The 22,770-nt window shown below is 42.9% G+C and overlaps 2 protein-coding genes across 4 annotated transcripts in view; one reads left to right on the plus strand and one right to left on the minus strand.

Moving 5' to 3' along the window:
• Positions 1-147: 147 nt before the first annotated feature.
• Positions 148-4,830, minus strand: btbd2b (BTB (POZ) domain containing 2b). Of its 2 annotated transcripts, none has more exons than XM_079650155.1 (9): positions 4,255-4,830; positions 4,041-4,160; positions 3,726-3,882; positions 3,055-3,160; positions 2,759-2,956; positions 2,472-2,664; positions 2,138-2,225; positions 1,907-2,068; positions 148-1,200 (listed from the first exon to the last, which is right to left on the minus strand). In XM_079650155.1, exons 1-9 carry the CDS (start codon positions 4,764-4,766, stop codon positions 1,039-1,041), a joined length of 1,698 nt encoding a protein of 565 aa, XP_079506281.1. In that variant the 5' UTR covers positions 4,767-4,830; the 3' UTR covers positions 148-1,038. The 2 variants fall into 2 exon arrangements, with proteins under 2 accessions (XP_079506281.1, XP_079506282.1); XM_079650156.1 differs by having other exon boundaries at positions 1,907-2,053; positions 4,255-4,806.
• A 2,555-nt stretch (positions 4,831-7,385) lies between these two features.
• The window catches only part of LOC307019333 (protein unc-13 homolog A), a 36,619-nt gene continuing 21,234 nt past the window's right edge, over positions 7,386-22,770 (plus strand). The window contains exons 1-11 of one of the 2 annotated variants that reach the window (XM_079650134.1): positions 7,386-7,773; positions 12,021-12,050; positions 12,245-12,344; positions 14,089-14,206; positions 14,349-14,472; positions 15,091-15,161; positions 15,355-15,397; positions 15,825-15,854; positions 17,258-17,471; positions 20,033-21,190; positions 21,332-21,434. In XM_079650134.1, the coding sequence (XP_079506260.1) occupies positions 7,752-7,773; positions 12,021-12,050; positions 12,245-12,344; positions 14,089-14,206; positions 14,349-14,472; positions 15,091-15,161; positions 15,355-15,397; positions 15,825-15,854; positions 17,258-17,471; positions 20,033-21,190; positions 21,332-21,434 (2,013 nt within the window). In that variant the 5' untranslated portion in view covers positions 7,386-7,751. The remainder of the gene's footprint in view (positions 7,774-12,020; positions 12,051-12,244; positions 12,345-14,088; positions 14,207-14,348; positions 14,473-15,090; positions 15,162-15,354; positions 15,398-15,824; positions 15,855-17,257; positions 17,472-20,032; positions 21,191-21,331; positions 21,435-22,770) is intronic. The other variant, XM_079650133.1, reaches the window with a different exon arrangement.

A 22,770-nucleotide genomic window follows, 5' to 3' on the forward strand; every position in this document is an offset into this window, starting at 1 on the left:
GCTAATGGGTTAAGCATAGCCTCATATTTGGAAGACAAATATTTCTCCATGAAAGCCAACAAGCATGTTCCCTAAAATGTTGAGTTGTTGCTATTGTTCAAGTGTTACTTAGATGGGGTATTTTCTAAAAATACAAGCACCACAACATATTTTCTTCACTCTTTAATCAATATTTTTTTCAAGTTACATATATAATGTTAATAAATGCCACTTTAATATACAACCCTTTTACTTCCGCACCAAAAAGGAAAGCTCTCCGCCCAAACTTTTTAAAACAAAGCTAAAAAGAAACATGTCTGAAGAGTTAGTGTGCATTTACAGAACAACCACATAAACATATGCAAGGCCGAGAAGTGCAAGGTATCTTGGGTATAGGCAACTACCAAGCAAGGACACAAGATATCACAGATTGTACTGTATGTAGAAACCCCAAAATAGCTTACCATATCATGTTGTTAAGATTAATAAGAAGTTTGTTTCAAAGAGTTCGTAAGCCTATGATGCCTATGGAAATTACAGCTGAATTGAGTGAAATGCTGGTCTGTACTAAAGGGTGATGAAGATCTTGTCTTGGCATATCTGATGAACTGTACATTAATACAGTTTCGACTCCCCGCACTAATGCTCGGGAGTACAGGAAGGGGAATTCAGTGTCAAGCCTTATGCCGTCAATCCACAGCAGTGACATCGATACTGTGAATAATCTGAGAGGCACCTCCCTCCCTCCCTCTCTCTCTCCCTCCCTTGTGGAGTTGGTTACAGTCATGTCTGTTTCAGAGGCTGGCATCACTACAACACAAAGGGATAAAAGGAAGCCGCGGAGAAAGAGAGAGGCAGCGTCTCAAATGACAAGCTACGCCCCATGTAGTGACCTACATTGCTTCACGGATATTTGTCTTCCCATGTGGCCAACAGCAGTGCACTATATGGGGGGAACAGTATGATGTCTGAGTCCCAGGAACGGCTGCTGAGGTGTGGCCCCGCGCTGGTGTCAGGTTGTCACATTTGATGGAGGATCGCTGCTTGTGTCAGAGGTGACTATGTGTAGAAGATGACCTCGGGAATCTGTCCGTCCTCTACTGAAGTGCCGTTGTTGTTGCCCGCCGCGTAACAGAAGGTGAAACACGTCTTTGTGCCAGTGGAGGACGACTCGTGCGTTACCTTTCTCATCCCCTTTGTCCCGTAGTGAGAGTCTGGGCCCTGAAAAACACACAGAGAGGTTGAATACACTGATGATGCCAACGCTGCACAGTGATATATAACATATATAGACATTTCCACAAGTGAGAAGGAACCACAGCTAACATGCTAAGTTGATTAATTCATTATTAGATCAACAAGGTCTGTACTGAATGTCTTATTTGCAATTGGTTTTCAAATTAAGCTTCAAAAGTCTGTTTTAATTTTTTGTGATATCGTCACTTTAAAAACGCACAAGGTTTGAAATAAGTGAATCATCTGATTAAATTAGTTGAATCAACTTTCTTTCATGAATATAAGTTGTTAGTTTGTAAACTAAACTTAATTTAAAACAGACTGAACACGGACAAAAAAATAATTATGCAACATTTAAATGTTGATGTAAAATGTAATGTCAACGTAGTGAATGAAGATTACAATTTCAGTACAGCCTTACAATCAACAGATTTTCTTATATTCTGATTTATTATTCTTGTCAAGTTTCTTAATTTTTGTCAGATTTGTAGGTTTTCTTGTCTTCTTGGAGAGTAAACTGAGTACATTTTGATTTCTACACTGCAAAAAAATGGATGGACGTGCAATGGTTCATTATTGTTTGACATGTTTTAGACCAAACAATGAAGGAAAATAATCCTTTGATCAAAAAGACCTATTTTCCTTGTATTGGGAGCACAGTGCTGTATGTGTATCTGCTATCATCACATACCTTGAGTGTGGCACAGGCAGTGTAGTTGACGTTGGGTAGGATCTCCACCGGTTCTTTGAACATGACTCTGAAGGTGTTGGCCGACCCGTCACAGCTGAAGCCTGTATCGTTCTGACCCAGCACCGTGTTGCTGTCTGTGTGTATGATCTGCAATAAGACACACTAACATTCAGAATATGTTATGCTCTACACAAACTGGACTCAAACTTTCTGAAAGGTTCGGGTTCACACCTGTATGTTAACTTGGTAGTCTGTGGGTCCGTGTATAGAGCCATAGAGACCAAACCCGACCACAAATATCCTTCTGTTTACCGAAAACCTGAGAAAAACAAACAACAGACATGTATTAAGAGTCTGGCGGGTATGATAACTGTGGAGAAGTATTTGCAATATGTGGTGTTATTATTTCCGCCAGGCATATCGGTATCTAAGCAAATTGAGTAATATTAAAATCTTCTTTGTGTGTGAGGAGCGGAAGAAACACCTAGCAAAGACTTTTACTCCACTGAGGGAATTCTTTCTACGACTAATTGTGCTTTGTGGCCACAAAACAGATCCCACTCACCGTATGCGGTCACTTGTCCCGCTGTAACCCCAGCGGCTTTCCACCTGTCCAAAACGTGTGATGCTACACTCCTTCCCGCGGAGGCAGCAGCGAGGCCGGTCGATGAATTCAACGCGGGGCTTTGGGTTAACTGTAAAGTGGAGGAAAAGACTCACCACCTCTCTGTCACTCAGAATACTGGACTGGGCTGGACCTGAAGGGACGATAGAAAGCACAGTGTGTGTTCAGGCAAAGAGAATAATCTACAAAAAATGTTTCACTGTTGGATTCCTTGTGATTCTGTTTACCTGCAGCAAATTCCTCAATAGTCATGAGAGGGAAGCGGATGAGTGTGAGAGCCTTGCCCAGCACTTTGCGTTTGTTTTCGGGCGTGGGCTGCATCTGCTGCCTGTGAGCCTCGGCATCTGCCCAGCGCACAGAAGCACCGAATAAACGCACTTCCCGCACCCCGAGAGTGTCCCTCTCCAACACGGCCACCAACGTATCTGAGGCAGGGAGAGATGAAAACGGGACGGTCAGTGAGGCTGGTACTGTTAAATACAGAGACTGAGAGAGACTAATGACAAACACAAGGCCACATTACCCAGATCTATGTCTGTGAAGCCTTCAGCGGCGAGAGCATCTCCAGTGTTCTTATCGATGTTCTCCAGACAGAGGCTGGCGAGCTGAGGCTCGTCAAACAAGCGTGCCTGAAACAAAGAATGGATCACTTTGTTTCACTACAAGGCTCAGTCAAAAGCTCAGAATTGAACATTTGCAGATCTGGATTAAGATCTAATAGTAGGAACTCTCATGATTTTTGAGTCCTAAAAATAGACAAATGCCAAAAACTGGCATCAAATAAGAAAATAACAGAATATTTTCTACTTATTCTTTGATTGACATTTTCTGTATTGTTATTTTGCCGATTTTTGAGACTCATTTGGTGTTTTTAAAGCTGCATGGATTTCAACAACAAGTTATATTTAAGAACGTTGTTTTTTCTTTAAAAAAAATATTATAATGTTAAGATTTCTCAAAGTAGAGTATTGTTGTGGTATGGATACCGTAACTCAGCACCAGTATCAAAGAAAATATCCTTTAAGTGTAGGGGTTTAAATTTCAGCTCTGTTGCACATGATACTGACAGTTTCAGCACACAACATCTAGGGCAGCTAAACTAGGAGATGAAATAAGATCTGATCACTAAAAAGACATAATAAGATATATCAATTTTACAAAAATAAAAATAATTGAAGCTCTGGGGAGGCAGACCTGTGTCAGCAGCATGAACGCATTGTCTGCTCTCAAGTTCTTCTTGAGGAACTCCACACAGTGAGCCTCCAGGGCGGGCACTGCATATTTCTTAGCTGTATATAGTGTGGTCATCACTGTCTCGGGCCCGATCTGGACTTCATCAGAGTAGAGAAACCTGCACAAGACATTCTGAGGTTAAAATCATATAATGAATGCATTAGTGAGGTATTTAATGTTGCATTGTCTAAACATTATTATACCCGCTAACTAATTGCATAATGACACAATTATACACGCCCACTTTCAGGACACTTTAAATGGCAGCCCTCTTACTTTAGCAGGGCCAGGAAGGCAGCTGGTTCCACATCAGGAAGCTCTATTTCCGTCGAAGTTGTCGCCATGCCTCCGTTGAACATGGCATCAAACACTGCGCTCCCCACAGCCAAAACAAACCTGACCATATCAACAAAACACAGGTTACGTTTTTTGCTTTGCATCGTCATAGTTAGCTATCAAACGTTTTGAATACTCATGCAGCTGATCTTACCTGTGCGCAGGTATCCTCTGAACCCCCATCCCTTTGCCCACTAAAAAATGAACGTCACTGAGCACTTCGTTGTTGAAAAGGAAAGCGAATCGCTCCTTGACGGTGCTCTTGGTCGCCTGCCAGTTGTACACCGGCTCTCGGTACACCAGCACAGACGCAGCAGCCGGGGTGGCAGCCGCTGCTGCCGAAGCGGCTGCGTTTGACGCCGCGGTTGCCATGTTGGTGGCCGGGGTGGACATGGCTCCTGCAGCACCTGCCGCAGCGGACTGCTGCAGGGAGTTCTGCGCAGTCGGTTGAGCTCCGATCGACACTCCGTTGCTGTCCCCGCCGCCAGGCCCCATCTGCGGGTTGGGTCGCCTCGTCGCGCCCTGTGCTCCCCCGGCCGCACCGCCAGCTCCGCCGTTAGACGCCGGCATGGAGAACACGCTATTGCTTGGCTGGCTGTTTCCCAAAGGACCAGGACCGGAGAAACTAAGGCAAGGAGGCCTGCCGCTGTTGTCTCCAGCAGCCATCTTGAACGGAGTGTAGGCGTAAACAACGCACTTCGTCGCTTTTTGTATTTCTAGTAGTCTCGTCAGTCTTTGTTTCCCTTAGCTGACGCCTGGCGTTTGTTGTTGGTACTACACGGTGCTCTATGCTCTCCACCTGTATATGAGGTCCATCTGCCTCACACATCAGTATTTCATCCTTAGCGAACACACCTGTTTGTTTTCTCTTAACTAAAATCTAGTGCATTCATCAAACCAAAACATACATTGTAAAGAAATAAAATACCAGGCATGTGCATTGTCCCTTTTTGAAGCAACAATATATATTTTTTTTTCATCAGGGTTGTTGCTGGCACTATGACTAATATCATGTTTTCTTAATTTTTCCTGAGAATGTAAGAGTTAGAGCGAGGTGGGGGGAGTCTGATATCTATATTTGAAAACTAGTTGGGTCACTTTTATTTTACATTATATTTTTAGGCTATATATACACTCGAATTAGGACCAAACCCACTATAGTACTACTACTATCCCTGGCATGATACAATATTACTTTATTGGTCAGATCAAGTCTGAAATTTGACTTGCGTCACAGCAGCTCCATGTCCAACATCAAAAGACAAGTATCCAGACACAATACATGAAACACAAACAACAAACATTTAACATAACAGCACAATCAGTGAGAGAAAAGCTGCTCAAAGAGCCTTCAGCGTGCATTTGATCTGGGATTTAGCTCTGTATTTACTGTGAGGATTGACTGATGCACAAAGGAGTGCTTCAGTCTGACTTTATTGAATCGTGGGACACTGTATCTCCGATTAGATGGTAGCAGTTCATATTCACTGTTCAGAACATGGTTTGGGTCAGAGATGATGTTGTTGGACAGCCTCACTATGGTGTTATATCATATAATCATAGAGTCTCTGACAGGGTTGACCAACAATCTTTGAGCAGATTTTTAACAGGTGGAGCAGTTTTGATTTTAGCTGCTGACAAACATTTGTACCAGGTAGTATTGCAGTACTGCAGAATAGACATGATCACAGATGTAAAGAACAACAGAAGAATTTCTCTGCTCTCCCCAAAAGACCTAAGACGGCGGAGAAAATAAATTCTTTGTTTTGTCCTTTTGCACAGATATTCAATGTGATCCTTCCATGACAGCAGATGGTCAATCATTACACCCAAGTATTTGTATGAAACTCCCTGCTCCCTTATTGTAAGTCGCTTTGGATAAAAGCGTCAGCTAAATGCAATGTAATGTAATTTCATCTGTATGGATGACAATGGGGACTTTATGGGAGTCAGATGGTGAGCCAAAAATGATTTCAGATGACAGGGTTTTGTTAACCTTCACAAGTTGCTCTCTACTAGTGAGGAAAGCAGCATACTGTACCAGTAAATAAGGTATGGATTTACTTCCATTTTGGCCATTTTTGACACCAAGATGTCTGCTTGTATTGTGTTGAATGCTGATGAGAAGTCTAGGAAGAGGGCTCTTGCATAGGTGTTGCGTTTATCTAAATGTTTAGTGATGATGTGAACCAGAGTGGCCACAGCATCTTCCGTATACCGCACCCTTGTTTATAGGCAAATTGGTATGGATCCAGTTTGTCTTATGTTGTACTGATAAGAAATCGGAGCAGAATTCTTTCTAGTCTAATGCTAATAGTCTAATGCTTTGAAAAAGGATTTGGTCCACCAGGATGTCCCTCATAAATTGCCATCTAGAGTAAAACCAGTCGTCCCATGGTAAGGTGGCTGTACTCGGTATAAGGAGAAAGTGGATATTCTCCTAACTTAATGGCTTTTGAAAGAAAAGGAGGTGGAAATACTACCTGCGTATACCCTCTTCTACATAACGAGTAGGGCTAAACATATAATTTGAATTGTATGAAAATCACACTAAAGACTAGTACAATAATCGAAATTGCATTTGTTTCATATTTGATTTTCCCAAAAATCTACTTATGATCATCTTAATATTGCAATTTTTTTTATTAAAAAAGAGTGATTCAAACATGAGCATCCCTTGCAATATTGTGAATGATCAGAATTGCATAATGTCCAAATAAATCAGCTGTGCTCTAGGGTGCCCTTCAGTGCAGAGAATGTGATGCCCCAAAGCAAGCCCTTTTTCTGCATAATGCCAATCATATACAATCTGACACTGGAGTATTGTAGGCTAGTTTATACATTTTATTTAAAAAAACAAACATTTAAACTGCATTTTACAAAGCTTGGTTAGATTATGAAATACTAGAATACGAAAATGTTTCTAAAATGCTTTGTAGGTTTGACTCAAAGCTTTTTTTGTCATATGCACACATAGTGTCGTTATGGCAATGACAATCTTAAGTCCCAGGCTAACAATGCAACATAAATATATAGGACATATGATAATAAACCAAATAAAATAGTGCAAGAAGAAACTGTTTGTAGAAATGAAATAGTGCAAGATTTAGTTGCAGGACCAATGAAAAGTGAAATATATGCATGTCAAATCAAATACAATAAGCTAAAGAGTGAAACTTTGTGAAAATAATGAATGAAATTCCTCGCCTACATCATTGACTGCATGATTATGTTTATTATGTATTCCCCCACCCCCTCCCTCTCTTCCTGCCTGCTACTCATCAACCGTCCGTGACGTCAGAGCGGCGCGGCACGGGGGAGCTGTCCTCGAGCGGAGGGTGCTGCTGCTGAAACAAGATGGCTGTGCGCGCAGGAGCAGCAGCGGAGCAGACCTGAAGCAATGCAGAGGAGGGAGAAAAGGGGGGCGAGGAATCCACTCCTGTGTGTCTTGTCCTGCCAGAAGAGCAACATCTCCGCAGAGAAACAGACGAGCGCTTCTGACATGATGCCGACTGGTTTCCGGTACCTTTTACGGTAACGGTTTGGCGGTTTGAGTTTTTTTTTTGTAACCAAGAGACAACCGGACTTGACCAAACAAATCACGGAGCTCTCAGCAGAGGACAGCCGGGGACGCTCCCGCCGATATCAGAGATGTCCCTGCTATGTGTGGGAGGTAAGAGAGGACATTTAAGGGCTATGTTTGATGTCTTTAAGTATCACCTGCTGGGGTTTAGCTGCTGTCTGACAGAGCCTGCGGGCTATCATCAGCTCCGGAGAAAAGTCTGTGTAGCCCGAGCAGGATTTGTGCTGATCAGTCATTAAATCACACAGCAGCAGCTAGTATTTACGGAAACACAGCACGTTTACAGTGGGGGATGCCACTGAGATACTTTTAACGGCACTGTTGCTGAATGACATGCTTGCTTAATTAACTCAATTAAAGATGCCTTGTATGAATTATCTGACCGCAGAAACAGGTAGGCAGAATTGTTATAGGGTAGCCCAGTCGTGACTGTTAGCCTACCATTCATTGGGCTCTTTGAGTTTCTATAAATGTGTACATGGAGGAGGAGAACTGCTTTTTCCTATCCTGGTGGTGGGTTGCGGTGTGAGCGTGTGTCATCTCTTCATTCATGCGTGGGCAGTCAGAGGAGGTGGAGGACGAGGAAAAGCCCCTGCCGCTGCCGCACCGCTCTTGCCGCACCACTCCTGCCGCTCTGCCGCGCCGCTGTAGTCGTGAGGGAATACTCGTATTGGGCTGGAGATGCTCGCCCCTTCTTTCTCAGCGTTTTCCCTGAAGCGATGCGTCACCTCCTCCTACCAGACTCCCTGAAAGCTCCTGATGCTGACACTGTTGCCTCTCTATGCCATGAATATGCATCTGCTGTGATTGCTCATAAAGTAACACCCTTCAGCCTCACACACAGGTTGCAGTCATCAGGGGAGTGTATGATCCACGCTGAGAGAGAGAGGAGACCCCTCTAAAATAACACTGTTGGACAGATAGGGGTTGAATCAGCATAATTGCAAAAACAACTTTCTCCTTATTATTTGGGTGTTGTGTCATCTTGCATTGGAACAAATAGTGCTGACAATTTGAAAGGTTCTGCATTTTGTCCTCACTTGACTTGATATTAAGCAGTGAAGGACCTATAGAAGTATGTTTACTCCTTAACCCAAAACTGTTAATTATTCATATTCATCTTCTCTCACATATTTGATAAATGTTTGATCCCAATTAGTCAGTACATGTAAATATATGTTTGGAGGTATGTTTAGGGGCTAGACGTTTGTCATAGATAATATTGTGGGGATAAAATGATAGTTAAGGAGGTTTCAAAGTCACCTTCTATACGCCGGGCCCATAATGGATGCTACCCCCCCCATATCCTGCTGCCAGTCCACCCACTGCCGGGCCCTGCTCTGAGTCAGTCCCAGGTGTCATTAAGACCCGGACCGTTATTCATTCATAAACAGCGGCTGCGGCTGTCAGTGTCGTAGACTACGAGACTTGGCAGAGAGCCCTCTTCTGTTCCTGTTACATCATTCATGCTTACCTGACTGGAGCTATTTCTGGCCTCCTCTGTACTTTGTGCCTCTGGAATAGGCAGCATTTCTTCAGAGCATCTGCAGACCCAGCAGAATTCAGACACAGATACAGATTAACTCTGAAAAACTTGGCATCTTTTCCTGCAGATATTCTGCTTTCCTTCATGTCCAGTTTCTCACCGTCTTCATTTGTTTTTGTTTTTTTAGGTGTGATGTTCTGTCAGCAGTCACAAAGAATACTGCAGATCCGTGTGTGTGGGGATATGTGTGCATACATATATGTAAATATGTATATAGGCGCTCTCTGAATCATGTCAGCCCTCTCATTTTGTCAGCGGATGGCTGAACTCGGCTCACCCACTCCCTACTTTACATTCCCTGACAGTTCATGTTGAAGGGTTTGCTTGATTCCCTGTCGAGTCTGTTTTCTTGGCAATCCGCTTATTCCCATAAGTCAGAGTCTGCTGTGTCAGAGGTACTTCCTGAATGAAGTAATGGGGTTTGCAGAAAATGTACTGTTCAGTCTTACAGATTGTGCTGTGCTTCCTCTGATTAAAGAGTATAACAACAAACAGGCTTTGATTTGTTATGTCCTTCAAGACATTTCATCAGATGGTGATAGATAGTTATAGCTTTGACCTGGTTTTCTAGGCTACTTAGCGAAAGCCTACATTTCAATTGATTTATTAATGATAAAGCCTATCATAAGCTTTATTGTTTATGAGTTATAGGCACTTACATGGACCGTATTTGTATGTGTGGGTTTGTGTTGCTTAGATACATCCAGTTGTGACAAACATATTGTTTGTTAGCTTGTGGACATTTCTCATCATAACTCAGTCTGTCAGGGAGATGTATGATTGTGTGGTATTATTAAACTTCAGCTTTCCGTTGTCGAAAATCCAATTCCTTTTTTTATTGATCCTCCTCATGTACTGATATATTTCCAGGGCTCTTTTAGTGTTGACACTTAAACACAGGACGAAGCAGGCTCCGATGTGGTCTGCCTAAACATCGTAAAGCATTGCTCGGTTCCTTACTTACCTTCTCAGCATTTATTTGCAACTACTCTGGGTTTTCAAATGGAAGTTGTGCCAGTGTCAGGGCATACATTTAGCAAATACACAGATGTGTGTGTTTAAGTGTGTTCCAGGTTAAGTTTGCATTAAGGTTGGTGAGGTATTAATGGAAGCAAAGATGAAAAGCTTTTTTTGTCGCAGGTGAATGTGAGTGATTCACTATGTGTGTGTGTGTGTGTGTGTGTGTGTGTGTGTGTGTGTGTGTGTGTGTGTGTGTGTGTGTGTGTGTGTGTGTGTGTGTGTGTGTGTGTGTGTGTGTGTGTGTGTGTGTGTGTGTGTGTGTGTGTGTGTGTGTGTGTGTGTGTGTGTGTGTGTGTGTGTGTGTGTGTGTGTGTGTGTGTGTGTGTGTACGTGCGTGCGTGCGTCTGCTGATGTAACCGCATGGCACTTAAACTAGAGATTTAGCTCAGGGTGTGTGTGTTTCATAAAAAATACACAAAGTGAAAGTATTGAGAAATGAAAACTAGAAAAGTGCCTTGCTGACTCAGGTACATTTTCCATCAACTCTTCATTTCCTGGTGGTTACTATGACAACCTGTTCTAGTGTGGACCGTCTGTGGAGAATATTGTGAACTAAGACATCAAGTGGTGATCACACTGCTTTTTTAAGGGCCGATAAAAGTGTTGGTTTGTTTACAGGAAGCATTAAGCTTGCGTTTGCATTTTGTCTTAATGTGAACCTTCGTACACACCTGCAGTGAGGTGTGGGGATCTGGAGCATGTGTGTGTGCGCGGTGGAGTGCGGTGGGTAGAGTATTAATAATGTATGTGTGAGTTACGTCAAAGCCGGGGAAAAAGTGCTGCAGAGAGAAAGCCTGGGCTTTAAATGTACTGTGAAAACCCTTGGGTTGGATAAAGCTGGAGCTTGAATGCTTATACAATGAGACATTCCCATTTGAACAGGCATGTGTGTTCAGTCTCAAACAATGGTATTCTATTTAAATCTCTTCTAATCAGATCATATTAGTGATGTAGATATACATGTTTTGGTAATGCTTTGTAATCTGTGCTGTATGCTATTTTCTCTTTCCCACACTGATGAAGTTCCAGCGCTGTGTGTTTCTATGTATTTCCCCCACACTCAGTGCCAACATGTCAGACCTTATGGCAACAACAAAGAAGGCAGAGCACTGGGTATAAACACTAATGTGCTATGTAAATATGTACATTGCATACCATTTAGTGACTCACTTGTATCTTAACAGCTCTTTCTAATTGAAAGTATGTATAACTTTAAAATAGAAATCCTATATTTGATCTTAAAACATGTTTTAGCTTAATTATTTCCGTGTAAGTATAAGCCATAGTACGACTTCTTTGGGGTGGAAATCCTGCTTCTCTGTTTCAACATAGAAGACAAACAGAACAGCCAACAAGAAATAATAAAGACAAAACATAGCATGACAGGAATACCATACTTAATGACATACATGATCATAGTGGGAAAGAACATACAAAATAGTAGAATACAAATAAATAAACATAAAGGGTACAAATGAGCCCAGACTACCCCTCCAAGCTTCATTATTTCACTTGTCGTAAAGTACAATATTTTGAAAGGTGCTGTTTAAATACTATTATTACAGATTGTAAATTGATATTGCTGATATTACAGCATTCATTTTTTTACAGTAAGTTCAATGTAGTAGAACTGTATTTTTTATTGGATCTTGAGCCTCCACTCGGTGCCTGTTCTCTGGGTGAAAGCCAGTAGAGATCATGCATGAGCGTTCAGAAGTGAAAGCAGATGGCGTTCCTGTGTGTGACACTGTCCCTCTCTGTGTGTCCACAGTGAAGAAAGCCAAGCTGGACGGACCCCAAGGTAAGACCAGGGATCCTGGAAATAGAAAAAGGGAGGGACTGGCTGTTATGTCACATAAATGTTTAAGCAGACTGAGGACACATTACATGCTGCAGCCATTAATGCAAAGGATGCAGTCAGTTCCTATGTAGATTAATATATTCTCTAATATCTACATTATTATCTTCTAATCTCCCCCCTCTCTCCTTTTACAGAGAAGTTCAACACTTATGTGACTCTAAAAGTACAAAATGTGAAGAGCACAACCATTGCTGTCAGGGGCAACCTGCCCAGCTGGGAGCAAGACTTCATGTTGTGAGTCCCTCGTCTTCTTCAGATTCTGTTTCTCCCTTTACCTCGCTTCGTCCTCTCCCTTCTCCCTTCATCGTCTCCGCCACTTCTCCTGCTTGAGAGCTTTTCTTTTTTTCTATCAACCTGTACTCCCTCCTCTTCTTTCTCTCCTCCTTCCCCCAAGTGCCCTTCATCTCCACATTGCTCCACGTAGGTCTTCCTCTCCACATCCGCACCTCCGCCTCAAACAAACGCCTAATCCTCTATTTTTTTTTTCATCTGCTATCCCTCGACACTTGCCCTTCTCATCCTTATTCCAAACCTTGGCTTCCTCCCAGCCCCACCTTCCTCTCCTCTGTCAATTCTTTAAACACCATTCCTTGATCTTCATCTACTCAGCCCCTCCCCCTTCTCTTCCTCTTCCTCTTTACATCTCAACCTTACTTTTAACTCTTCCAGTCTCCTCCTATTCTTGCTCAATAGCAGCTTTTCCCACTAGTTTGTATGAGCTTTGTTTCAGCATCCAGAGATGATGTCTTTACAGTGCTGTCAGGGCGGTAAATGGTGAGGATCCTTTAGCATGTGGGATGCAGCAGGCAGGCTGACTGCAGAGTCCTGTGTGTTTTGTATGATGTTTGGAGGCGTTGATCGTTGTTCCGGGGTTGCATCACTGAAGCTGTATTATGTAATGTTTGGGCTGCAGAGAAAGCCTCGTCGCCTTCTTCAAACAGCCTTTAAGTGACTGCGCCCCCTCAGTCCCTGCCATGCATCAAACAGGCACGTTCCCAAAAGGAGTCACCACGGAGACGGGAAATCCAGTACCCCTATTTCTTAATTAAAGTTCCCACTCCCTCCCTGCAGGCATGCGATACAATCACCTCCTCCACTGCCTTCATCACACTCTTCTCCTCTCCTCTCTTAATTCATCCCCCGCTCTCTTTCTCTCTTCTTTTGCTGCTTCCTGCTGTCTTGTAAATGTTTTATGTTGGATTCGCTCAGGCTTGCTCCCGCAGAGAGCTGTCTTATATTTGTCACAGTGAAGCCCACAAGTAATTCATGTGCATCTTCACTGTGTGTTTAGCAAATAGGTTATAATGTGTAGTCAGCTAAATGGTTCAAGTACCGAAGTGAAATTACTGGTAATGCAAAATCACCATTTGAATATTTAGATTTATAACATGTTTCATTTTATATTATTATATATTTGCTCTTTTTGTAAATATTGGGTAATTTTACCTCAAAAGACGAATGGTGTAGTTTTTATCAATTTCTTTAGAGTTTATTTTTAGATGCTTTTCATAAGGTACTCTATGTCAAATGTAAATATGGTCTTTTGTTTATTTTTTTATTTTTATTAAGAAGAGTTTTTTTGTCTCTTTTGCATTTTTCTAGTTAATACTAATAACAACTTGTCCAAAATAAACTAATATTAATACAATCAATGTTTTATTATATATATTTTTATATTGCAAGTCTTTATTAATTCATATGTATTGTCAATATAACTCTTGATTATTAAACGTTGTATCTCTCTATGTTTAGAGATATTTGCCGTTCCGAAATGTGCATTGAAATATTAAACTGCTGATCCATGCGTGTCCTGAACATTTGAACTACAAATATTTTATAAGTCTAAAAAATAAATCAAACATTCACTAGCAGTTGAGTAAATGTACCAACTTTCCACAGAAGTCTTAAAATGAATTGTCATAAATTTTTCTTCTGACTTTTGACGAACCCCCCTGTTTGTCTTCCTCTTCCTATCCAGCGAAATAAACCGCTTGGACCTGGGTCTGACGGTAGAGGTGTGGAACAAAGGGCTGATCTGGGACACCATGGTGGGCACTGTGTGGATCCCCCTCCGGAGCATCCGGCAGTCCAATGAGGTTTGCCACCAGCACCAATTGAGAAATACTGTATTTGAACTCTCTGTACTCATTTGCTGCTCCGACATGTTTTTAATCACGATCATCCATTTGTACAGCACGTTGTTTGTGTGTCGGCCTCAAAATGTCTTTCTGTACGCAGGAGGGCCCGGGGGAGTGGCTCACGCTGGACTCTCAGGTCATCATGACTGATAATGAGATCTCCGGCACCAAAGAGCCCACTCTCCACCTGGTGCTGCTCGACACACGCTTTGAGCTGCCTCTCGGTGAGAAATCAATATTCACATACAAGTGAGAAACTGTCAATATGGGGAGAAGATGAAAATATAGAAATATAGGAAATCAGCAGTCCTTGAGAGAATGAGAAGCCGACTTGAATAAATGGTGTCTGTCTGTGTATTTTCACAGCAAACTGTGATTTATGAACACCAATAATCCCTGAATGATTAATTCAACTGACCTGCTTCCAGTGATATGTATTCAAGACTGTCTGTGAGTCGATGAGAGCGTTTGTGTCCTTTACTTCTCAGGGATCGAGCTATGCTCCTCTTTACATTGATTAGGTGTCATTTTCTCACTGTTTCCTCTTCGTCCAGTCGATATTGTTCACCTGACTCCTCCATTTGTGGAGCTGATCTATTTATAGCGGATTGGCTTTGAAGCTGGGAGGGAACAGGCCCATTTTCAAAGTCACTGATCTTAACAGGCCAAAATATCTGGGTCACACAATATTGGGGTTGTTTTAGCTCACTTTATCTCCAGAGTTTATAACGACGACAGCAGTGTTTCCAGGGGAAATGCATATCTATTTTAACGGCTGATGTAGGTAGAGCTCAATTAGAGCTGTGTTTGTCAACTGAGTTTGCCTGCTGTGTTGTTTCCAGATATCCCTGAGGATGAGGCACGATACTGGACAAAAAAACTGGAGCAGATCAATGCCATGAGGGACCAAGATGTAAGTAGTCACCCCATTTGATTTAGCACCCTAAAATATCCTCACAACTCACCAACATGCCCAGATGATTTATTGGCAAAACCACCATATTACACATACATTTCTCTACTTCCTGAATATAGCATCTCCATATTAATTTACCAGCTAATCTATGTCAAGTTTTCCATCTGTCTGACCCCAGTTTTCTTACCAGGAGGAGCAGGAGCGGCCTCTTCGTGCACCAGGAACCCAGTGCTGTAAGTGGCAGTTCACCCTATAATATATTAACCATCTGTTTGTGCTGAGCAAGAGAATGATGCGATAAGCTGTGGAGATGTAATGAGATTGCTTAAGCTCAGTATGTGTATAATGTGTGTAACCCCCACATGAGTTGTTGTGTGTCGGAGGGGGATAGGATGGCTGCACTGTAAAGAATCGATAGGGGTTTCAGATGTCCGGAGGCGCTTCTCCAGGAGGCTGCTGAGCTTCCTCTGGTTCAGTCTGCAGAGCTGCTGAGCCAGCTGTCTGCTGCAGGTGGAAACTCTGGGAGACTCAGCACTTCCTCCGCGCTCTCTTTCCATCCACCAGCACCATCTGGGAACCTTAATTGCGTGAATGCATGTTTATGTTTGGGCACCAGTGCAGTTCATAATCAATACTAAAAACACTCCTGTTTAATTGCAGGTAACTGGAGCCTGTGGGGAGAGCAACAAAGTAAGTGTACATACAATATACAAATACTGTGCATACACTGGAGTCCATATGTATTCTGGAGAATCACATGTTGTATACATTTGGTTCTCTAACCATCACAAAAGCTTTGAAACAGGGAGTGTAACACTTAAAGCTTCAATTTGTTTTTTTGGGTGTAGATTAGAAGAATGTCAGAAGAAGAGCGAGTTTATGCAAATGCCCAAAAACAAACATTGTTTTTCTCTCTTACCTTTTTGTGGTATCTAGTCATGCAGATAGTTTTTGTTTATCCCGCTCAGTGATATCTGCCCCCATCCCCTCAAACAATACAACTAAGTTACATTTAGTTTGTGGTGCTCTTAAAAAAATGCCACTTCGAAAATGAAACGGCAAAATCTCTTTTCAATAATGATTTCCTTGTTGCTCTAGAAAATGACATATCTCCTACTAATATCCATCTTTCATATCTATATATTTTGTATAAAGTATTTCTGATGAACGGTGTGTGGATTACTCAGGGTAATTTATCTTAAAATACCCTTTAACACGAGGCAGTGTTTAATATTTCTATTTAATGTTCTGCCGTGCAGAGCCACAATAATGAACATTGAACCGTGCATAATGCTTATAGGAAACATAGAGTACTTGGAAATGTATAGATACATTAAGAAACAACTCTCCCCACCTCTCTTCCTTTCTGTCCTTTTTCTGTGATTAGCGGTTGCTTTTATATAAGCGTCTGTCAAACTCACCCACACAGAGACTCATCTCCTCTCTTTCCACACAGAGGAAAAGGGAAAGAGCTTAATGATAGCTGGTGAGCTGATGAAGTGAGTGAGAGGGAAAGAGAGAGAAACGTGGGGACACGGTTGAAGTGAGAAACAAAGTTCGGTGACTTTAATTAGTGTCAAACAGATGACCATGAAGGTGTAAGCGTCGCTGGAGCCACCTTCATCAGAGCGGGAGACGGTGATGGATAATGATGAATGATTAATAGATGCTGGTTTCGCTCTTGACTGATTCAGCTCTGCTAAAGTCTCTCATCACTTCCCTCTGGGATGTTCATCTCTGATCTGTGGACACCACAGTAATACAGCATGTCCTGATGGTGAGCAGGAGTGGATTTATGTGCAGTTATGATGATGAGTATGAGAAGAAAGCCGATAATGATATTCATCATGTGCTTTATGTATGGCTGCACTCTGAATGACCTATAGGGGTCTAAAAGGGCTTCAGTATGCTCACATCTCATCTCTATATTATCTGTAATAGCCATAGTACAGAGAATTGTTTCAATCGGGATCATCCCTTTTAAGTTTTTTTCTTCCCATGCTCTTGCTTTTATCTTCTCCTATTTCTGAAATCTATGATGACACCATCAAAAGGACTGATGCAGCTTTTTCTTTTGATGTGCATCTGTGCAGATGAAGACCCAGACAGCGCTGTGGATGACAGGGACAGCGACTATCGCAGTGAGACCAGTAACAGCATCCCCCCCCCATTCTACAGCACATCGCAGCCCAACGCCTCCGTCCACCAGTATCCCATCAACCAACAGCACAGCAGCACCAGAAGCCTCTCGTACCCGCGCTCTGGTAACGGCCAGGACCTCGAGTACCCGCACCAGAGGACTGTCAGGTGTGTGCTAGCTGCACTGTCAATTCATGTGGAACGAATGATTATCTTCATTTTTTGATTAATTCATTGATAAATAATTTGTTGTAAACAATTAAGAGACAAGGTGACTTCAGATTGCTTGTTTGATTCATCCATCCATTTCTTACTCAGCTTAAAATGATTTAAAACAAACGTGGTGAGAAGCGTTTTTGCTTATGAAATAGCTTAAAGGGATAGAAAAAAAGTAATAACAAAATTTACTTTAATAAACTAAATATCATAATACAACCTGTAAGAATTTTAAACTCACTTGCTTATAGAGGCTAATTCAATCTTATTTTAGACAGATTTTATATAATGAACATTATCGATTTAATTTGCTGCACTTTATGACCCTTTTCTTCTTGTGCTTCTATTTGGCTTTTTTTTTTTAGCATTTACCAATTTGCCGTATTTACCTCCTTTTCATTTGATTTGATAATCTTAAGAGGAAACTTAAAACGTTGTAACACCGATCTAAATGAACATTTAAAAGAAAACAAGAGGGTAGAAGGACTTATTTCCAAGATGGTCCTTGTTGTCGTTCATTCATTTATACATGTATTCATTTTCTGCTCGTTGAATTAACTTAACAATACAGTTATTACTTTAACTTTGTGGTGAGGTAATACGCCTTTTTCACAGCACACTTATGAGGTAGTGTTGGACGGCAAACCGTGTTACTTATGATAAACAATGGCTCCGTTGTATTGAAGTCTCCCAGTAAACCATGTCACAGTATCAGGACCCTGAAACTAAATCAACCATCATTTATTTGATTATTTACACCTGTGCTTTTCCCAATGTGACGAGTCAAAATACCCTCCACGAGAAAGGCCTTGGAGTGAATGATCAGAGTCAATGACATTCTGCCGTGCGTGTGTCAGTCCTTCATTGGGTTATAGAGACAAAGCGCTACTTCAGAGTTGTCTGCAATACTGTGTCATTTCTCAGCTCATATTGACATGCTTCTCAAAGACTTGGCATGGAAGTATGTGCTCCTTCACCTCTTGCTTCATGAATTATTCAACTGGCAATCTAATGGTCAATACTGCACATAAGATTAGACGCTTGTGTGAGTGTATTGGACAGGGCAGCCTCCACACACCCCCGCCCATTCTTCTTCATCTCTTTCCTCTCGGCTCTCTACACTCACTCCCTGCGCTCTCTCCCTCTATTTCTCTCGATGCTCGTCACTCCCTTCCTGTCTTCACTATCTCCCCGCCCCCCTCCCAATTCATCCTACTTCCTATCTTGCCTCTATGCTGTTTTAATAGCCCTATTTATCAAGGAGTATAAATACTTTCCCCCTGTTTGTTGTATGCCTGGATGCCTGTTCTTATTCCTTTGTCAGCTTTCTGCAGGCCTCTCTTTGAGTTCTGCTCTAATTCTCGCTGCTTGTCTGTTACTCTTGTATCCCCAGTACTTTTCATTGATTAACCATCGGCATTATTCATGGCCATAACAAGACATGTAGAAAAGGTTTTTTTGTAAGGCTGTCCAGTAAAGTACAAAGTGTACAGGCCAGTGAGTGTGCTTTTATGTGTTTATGTATACAGTGATGTTATGTAACTAAGTACATTTGCTCAAGTACTGTACTTAAAAGTGGGGTAGGTAATTTGGGAGAAACCAGCTAGAATTTGAAAATACACCGCCGGAAGAAATCTTCTACTCCCTTACAGAGCCCCTCCTCCAACACACACGAACGCGCACATGACCAATGAGGGCACGAGATAAGTTTGTGCACAGATGGAAGGCTGACAGGCAGGTAGGCCATCCAGTTATTTTAGCAAGCCCGGCTAAAATGATTGGTTGTGCTTTTTACAGTACTACGGCTTCCACTGATGAATTTTTTTTAATGGATTTTTTGTCAAAGCACTTCAGATATTCATTGCTACCGGGATGTTAAGAGCATTCCATGGAATATAACAAAAAGTGTATCTCGAGTCGGTTTCTCAAACTTACCTATACCCACCTTTAAGTAACATTTTTAGGTAGGCTACTTGTACTGGAATATTTCCTTTTTTTGCTACTTTGTACTTTTACAATTCTTTTGTAAATAGCTTACTTTTACCCAAATAACCTTTAGTTACTTGGCAGATTTGGATTAAAGATGTGAAATATAAACAACATAATACTTTAGTTACACCTAGAGCAAATCACAAGCTACCCTGCAGCATGCAGATAAATTCAAACTAGCTGCACCTTTTGATAAACACTTTGATGCATACATAATTATAATCAAAACATATGATATATTGTTCTGAAATCTGCACAATGAGTACTTATTCTTTTGGTTAGTATATTTTGATGCTAATACTTGCACTTTTACTTGACACATTTTGAAAGCTGGTTTTTAACTTTTAACGGAGTATTCCTACACTCTGGTAGTTTTACGTTTACTAGCAAGATCTAAGTACTTCTTCCTCCTTTGCAATAAGTCTCTATGTTTAGGTTTTATCCCTGTTTGTAATAATCAGCCTCTCCAGGGCATGTTGCAATGTTGCGTCTTAACTGTTCCTGTTTTGTCTTCTCCTCTGCAGTCCCTCGGGGAGCTATGCATCGTCTGCAGAGCTGAGTCGGTGCAGCAGTCGGCTGAGCGAGGAGGACTATGGCGTTGAGTACAGAGAGAGGGACCCTTACGACGAGAACGACTCTTACCACTCCTGCCACTCCTCGGTCAGCTACAGTAAAGGCTCTCCAGACTGGGACCCCGACGAGACGCAGGGGGCGTACAGCGATGAAGGCGGCTACAGCAAAGACGGAGGAGAGGAGGCGGCTCTGTACGAGGAGGAGGACGACGGAGGACTGTATGAGGGAGAAGAGGAGGGGCTCTACGAGGATGAGGAGGTGATCTACAATGATGAGGATATGTACATCTTGGATGGGACCCTCAGTGAGGACATGGAGGCTCCCTTTACCCCCACCCCAACTTCAACAGCGCCCCGAACTCTGGATGTACCCAGCTCCAGGCCTCCTCTGGAGAAACAGCCGTCCTTACACCAACAGCAGCCCCCTACTCAACCCCCCAACCAGACATCCAACCAGTCTCATCCTCCTGGCATGGCCCCATCAGCACAGCCCCCCTCTGTCCAACCAACACAACCGCCTAAACAGCCCCCCTCTGGCCAACCAACACAACCGCCTAAACAGCCCCCCTCTGGCCAACCAACACAACCGCCTAGACAGCCCCCAACACAGCCGCAGCCGGCCCCCTCTGCCCCCTCAGCCACTTCCTTCTTCTCCATGGCCAATCCCCTCACAGCTGCAGTCACAGGCCTGGCCTCCACTTTCCTTTCTTCTGTTCCCACCGCTCAGCCTGCCCAGACCCACCCTCCAGCCCCGGCAGTGTCTCAGCAACACCAGGCGGCCAGCGTCGTGCCTACATCCCACCCAGCCACCGGGACTAACTCACAGCCCCCCACGTCTACCACGGGCCCTTCCTCCCAACAGACCCCGTTCTCTGGGCAGCCTCAATCTCATCTCAACGGTCCTGCCGCCACACAGTCAGCCGCCCCTGAGGACCAGGACCTCCAGCTTGAGGAAGAGCCATGGCCAGAGGAGGAGATGATGTTTGACAAAGAGGCCAGGACGCCCCCAGCTAAGCCAGAGGAGACCCTCCCTAAAGAGGAGATAGAGGAGGAGTTTGAAGAGAGCAGGCCAGCAACGCCAGAAGAGGAAGAAGAGATGCTCCCGGAGAGGTAGGAGGGAAGTTGGAGAGGGATCAATGAACTACGCACATCAAAACAGACTTGAAGAAAAACAACACATTTATTATGAATCTGTCGAAATGTATCGGCTGAGGTCATTAGCTAAAAATAAAAACTGTTTTTATGTTTCAGTCCTCCAGTGATAGAGGAACCCAAAGAGCTGGTGGATCCAGCCGTCAGAGCCAAACAGAACTGGCTAAGGATTTATAACAAAGTCTTAGAGCAGGTCCGGGAGGTAAGGTCATTGTTTGAACCCCCCCCCCCCCCAATACCAGTCGTTCACAACAAGCCGTCCCAAAGCTGCAGGCCTGATAGAGCTCCACCCTGTAATCTAAAAGATATTCCCATGTTCAAAAGACTCTAAAGCCCCGGCCACGCGAGGACGATAACGGTCGTATCTGCTACAGTTCTCTATCAGATAGAATCTAGACGGTTCGGCCACACGAGGCCGACACGGGAATGCAGATAACGATAACGATAACGGGTCCCTAGGTGGGTAGATCTGCAAACGAAACGCTCTGGGGGGGGGCAAACGGCTCCGTGTTTACGCCTATACGATCCATGTCCTGATAACGCGCAATAGCCCCGCCTCTCCCCACCTCTCCTGCTCAGAGATCAGCTGCTGGGCTCTCAGAAGAGTGGGAGGAAAAGAGAGGCTCCGTTTTTTATTATTATATATAGATTTAAACTTTAACGGACATGTTGACCGGCGAAAACAAATTTAACTAAAACTCTGCTGCACGGTCCCCTCGTCACTTGGAAGAGGCGGAGAGGTGGGTGTTTTTCATCTGCTGGTGGCAAACCAGAGAGATTTACAGCAGGAGCAAACGCTTGCCTTGGGGAGGGAGAAAAAGAGCCACAGAGGAGAATAAACAGAAGGGCAACCATGTGTGGGAAGTCTTCTTCACTGCTTTGTGGTAGGAGTACAGCGCCACTTACAGGCCTGGCATATGTACTACAGCGTCTCCAGCGCTTTCGAGCGGTCTCGTGTGAACGGACACGTTTCTGGTGCGTGTTGCGTCTGGATGGAAGACCTTTTTGATAACGATTGCGGCCCGTTATCGTTACCGTCCTCGTGTGGCCGGGGCTTAAAAGTGTCTACCAGGTCTTTGAAATATAAATGTGCAGTGCATTATTTATGTGCAAAGACAGGGTCTGTAAGTCCCTCAGTTCTATTTTGGCAGTGTTTTGTCAAAGCAGACCTTCATATTCTATGATTTGCTACCTTTGGTTTTCTTCCAATTAAAAATACCGACAGCTTCATAGACCGCAAACTTTTTTTGTTTGGGTACGACACACCAAATCACTCCTTGACCTTGACAAACCTGCTTGATTTAATTGTACACATTAAAGTGGACCTATCATGCTATATTTGAAACATATATTGTAGGGCCATACCTATATAAAACATGTCTGTGAAGTTTTTTTTTCAAAAGCAGATCATGCATTTTAGCCATGCCTCATTTCGCTCTATTTGCTCTTTTCCAGCCCGGTTTTTGCAAGAGCTGATTCTGCTTTTCAATCAATCAATCAATCAATCACGTCAGAAAAATGTAAATAATAATCAGCTC

This window comes from Notothenia rossii, assembly GCF_949606895.1.
Source record: "Notothenia rossii genome assembly, chromosome: 9".
NCBI classification, from domain to species: domain Eukaryota; kingdom Metazoa; phylum Chordata; class Actinopteri; order Perciformes; family Nototheniidae; genus Notothenia; species Notothenia rossii.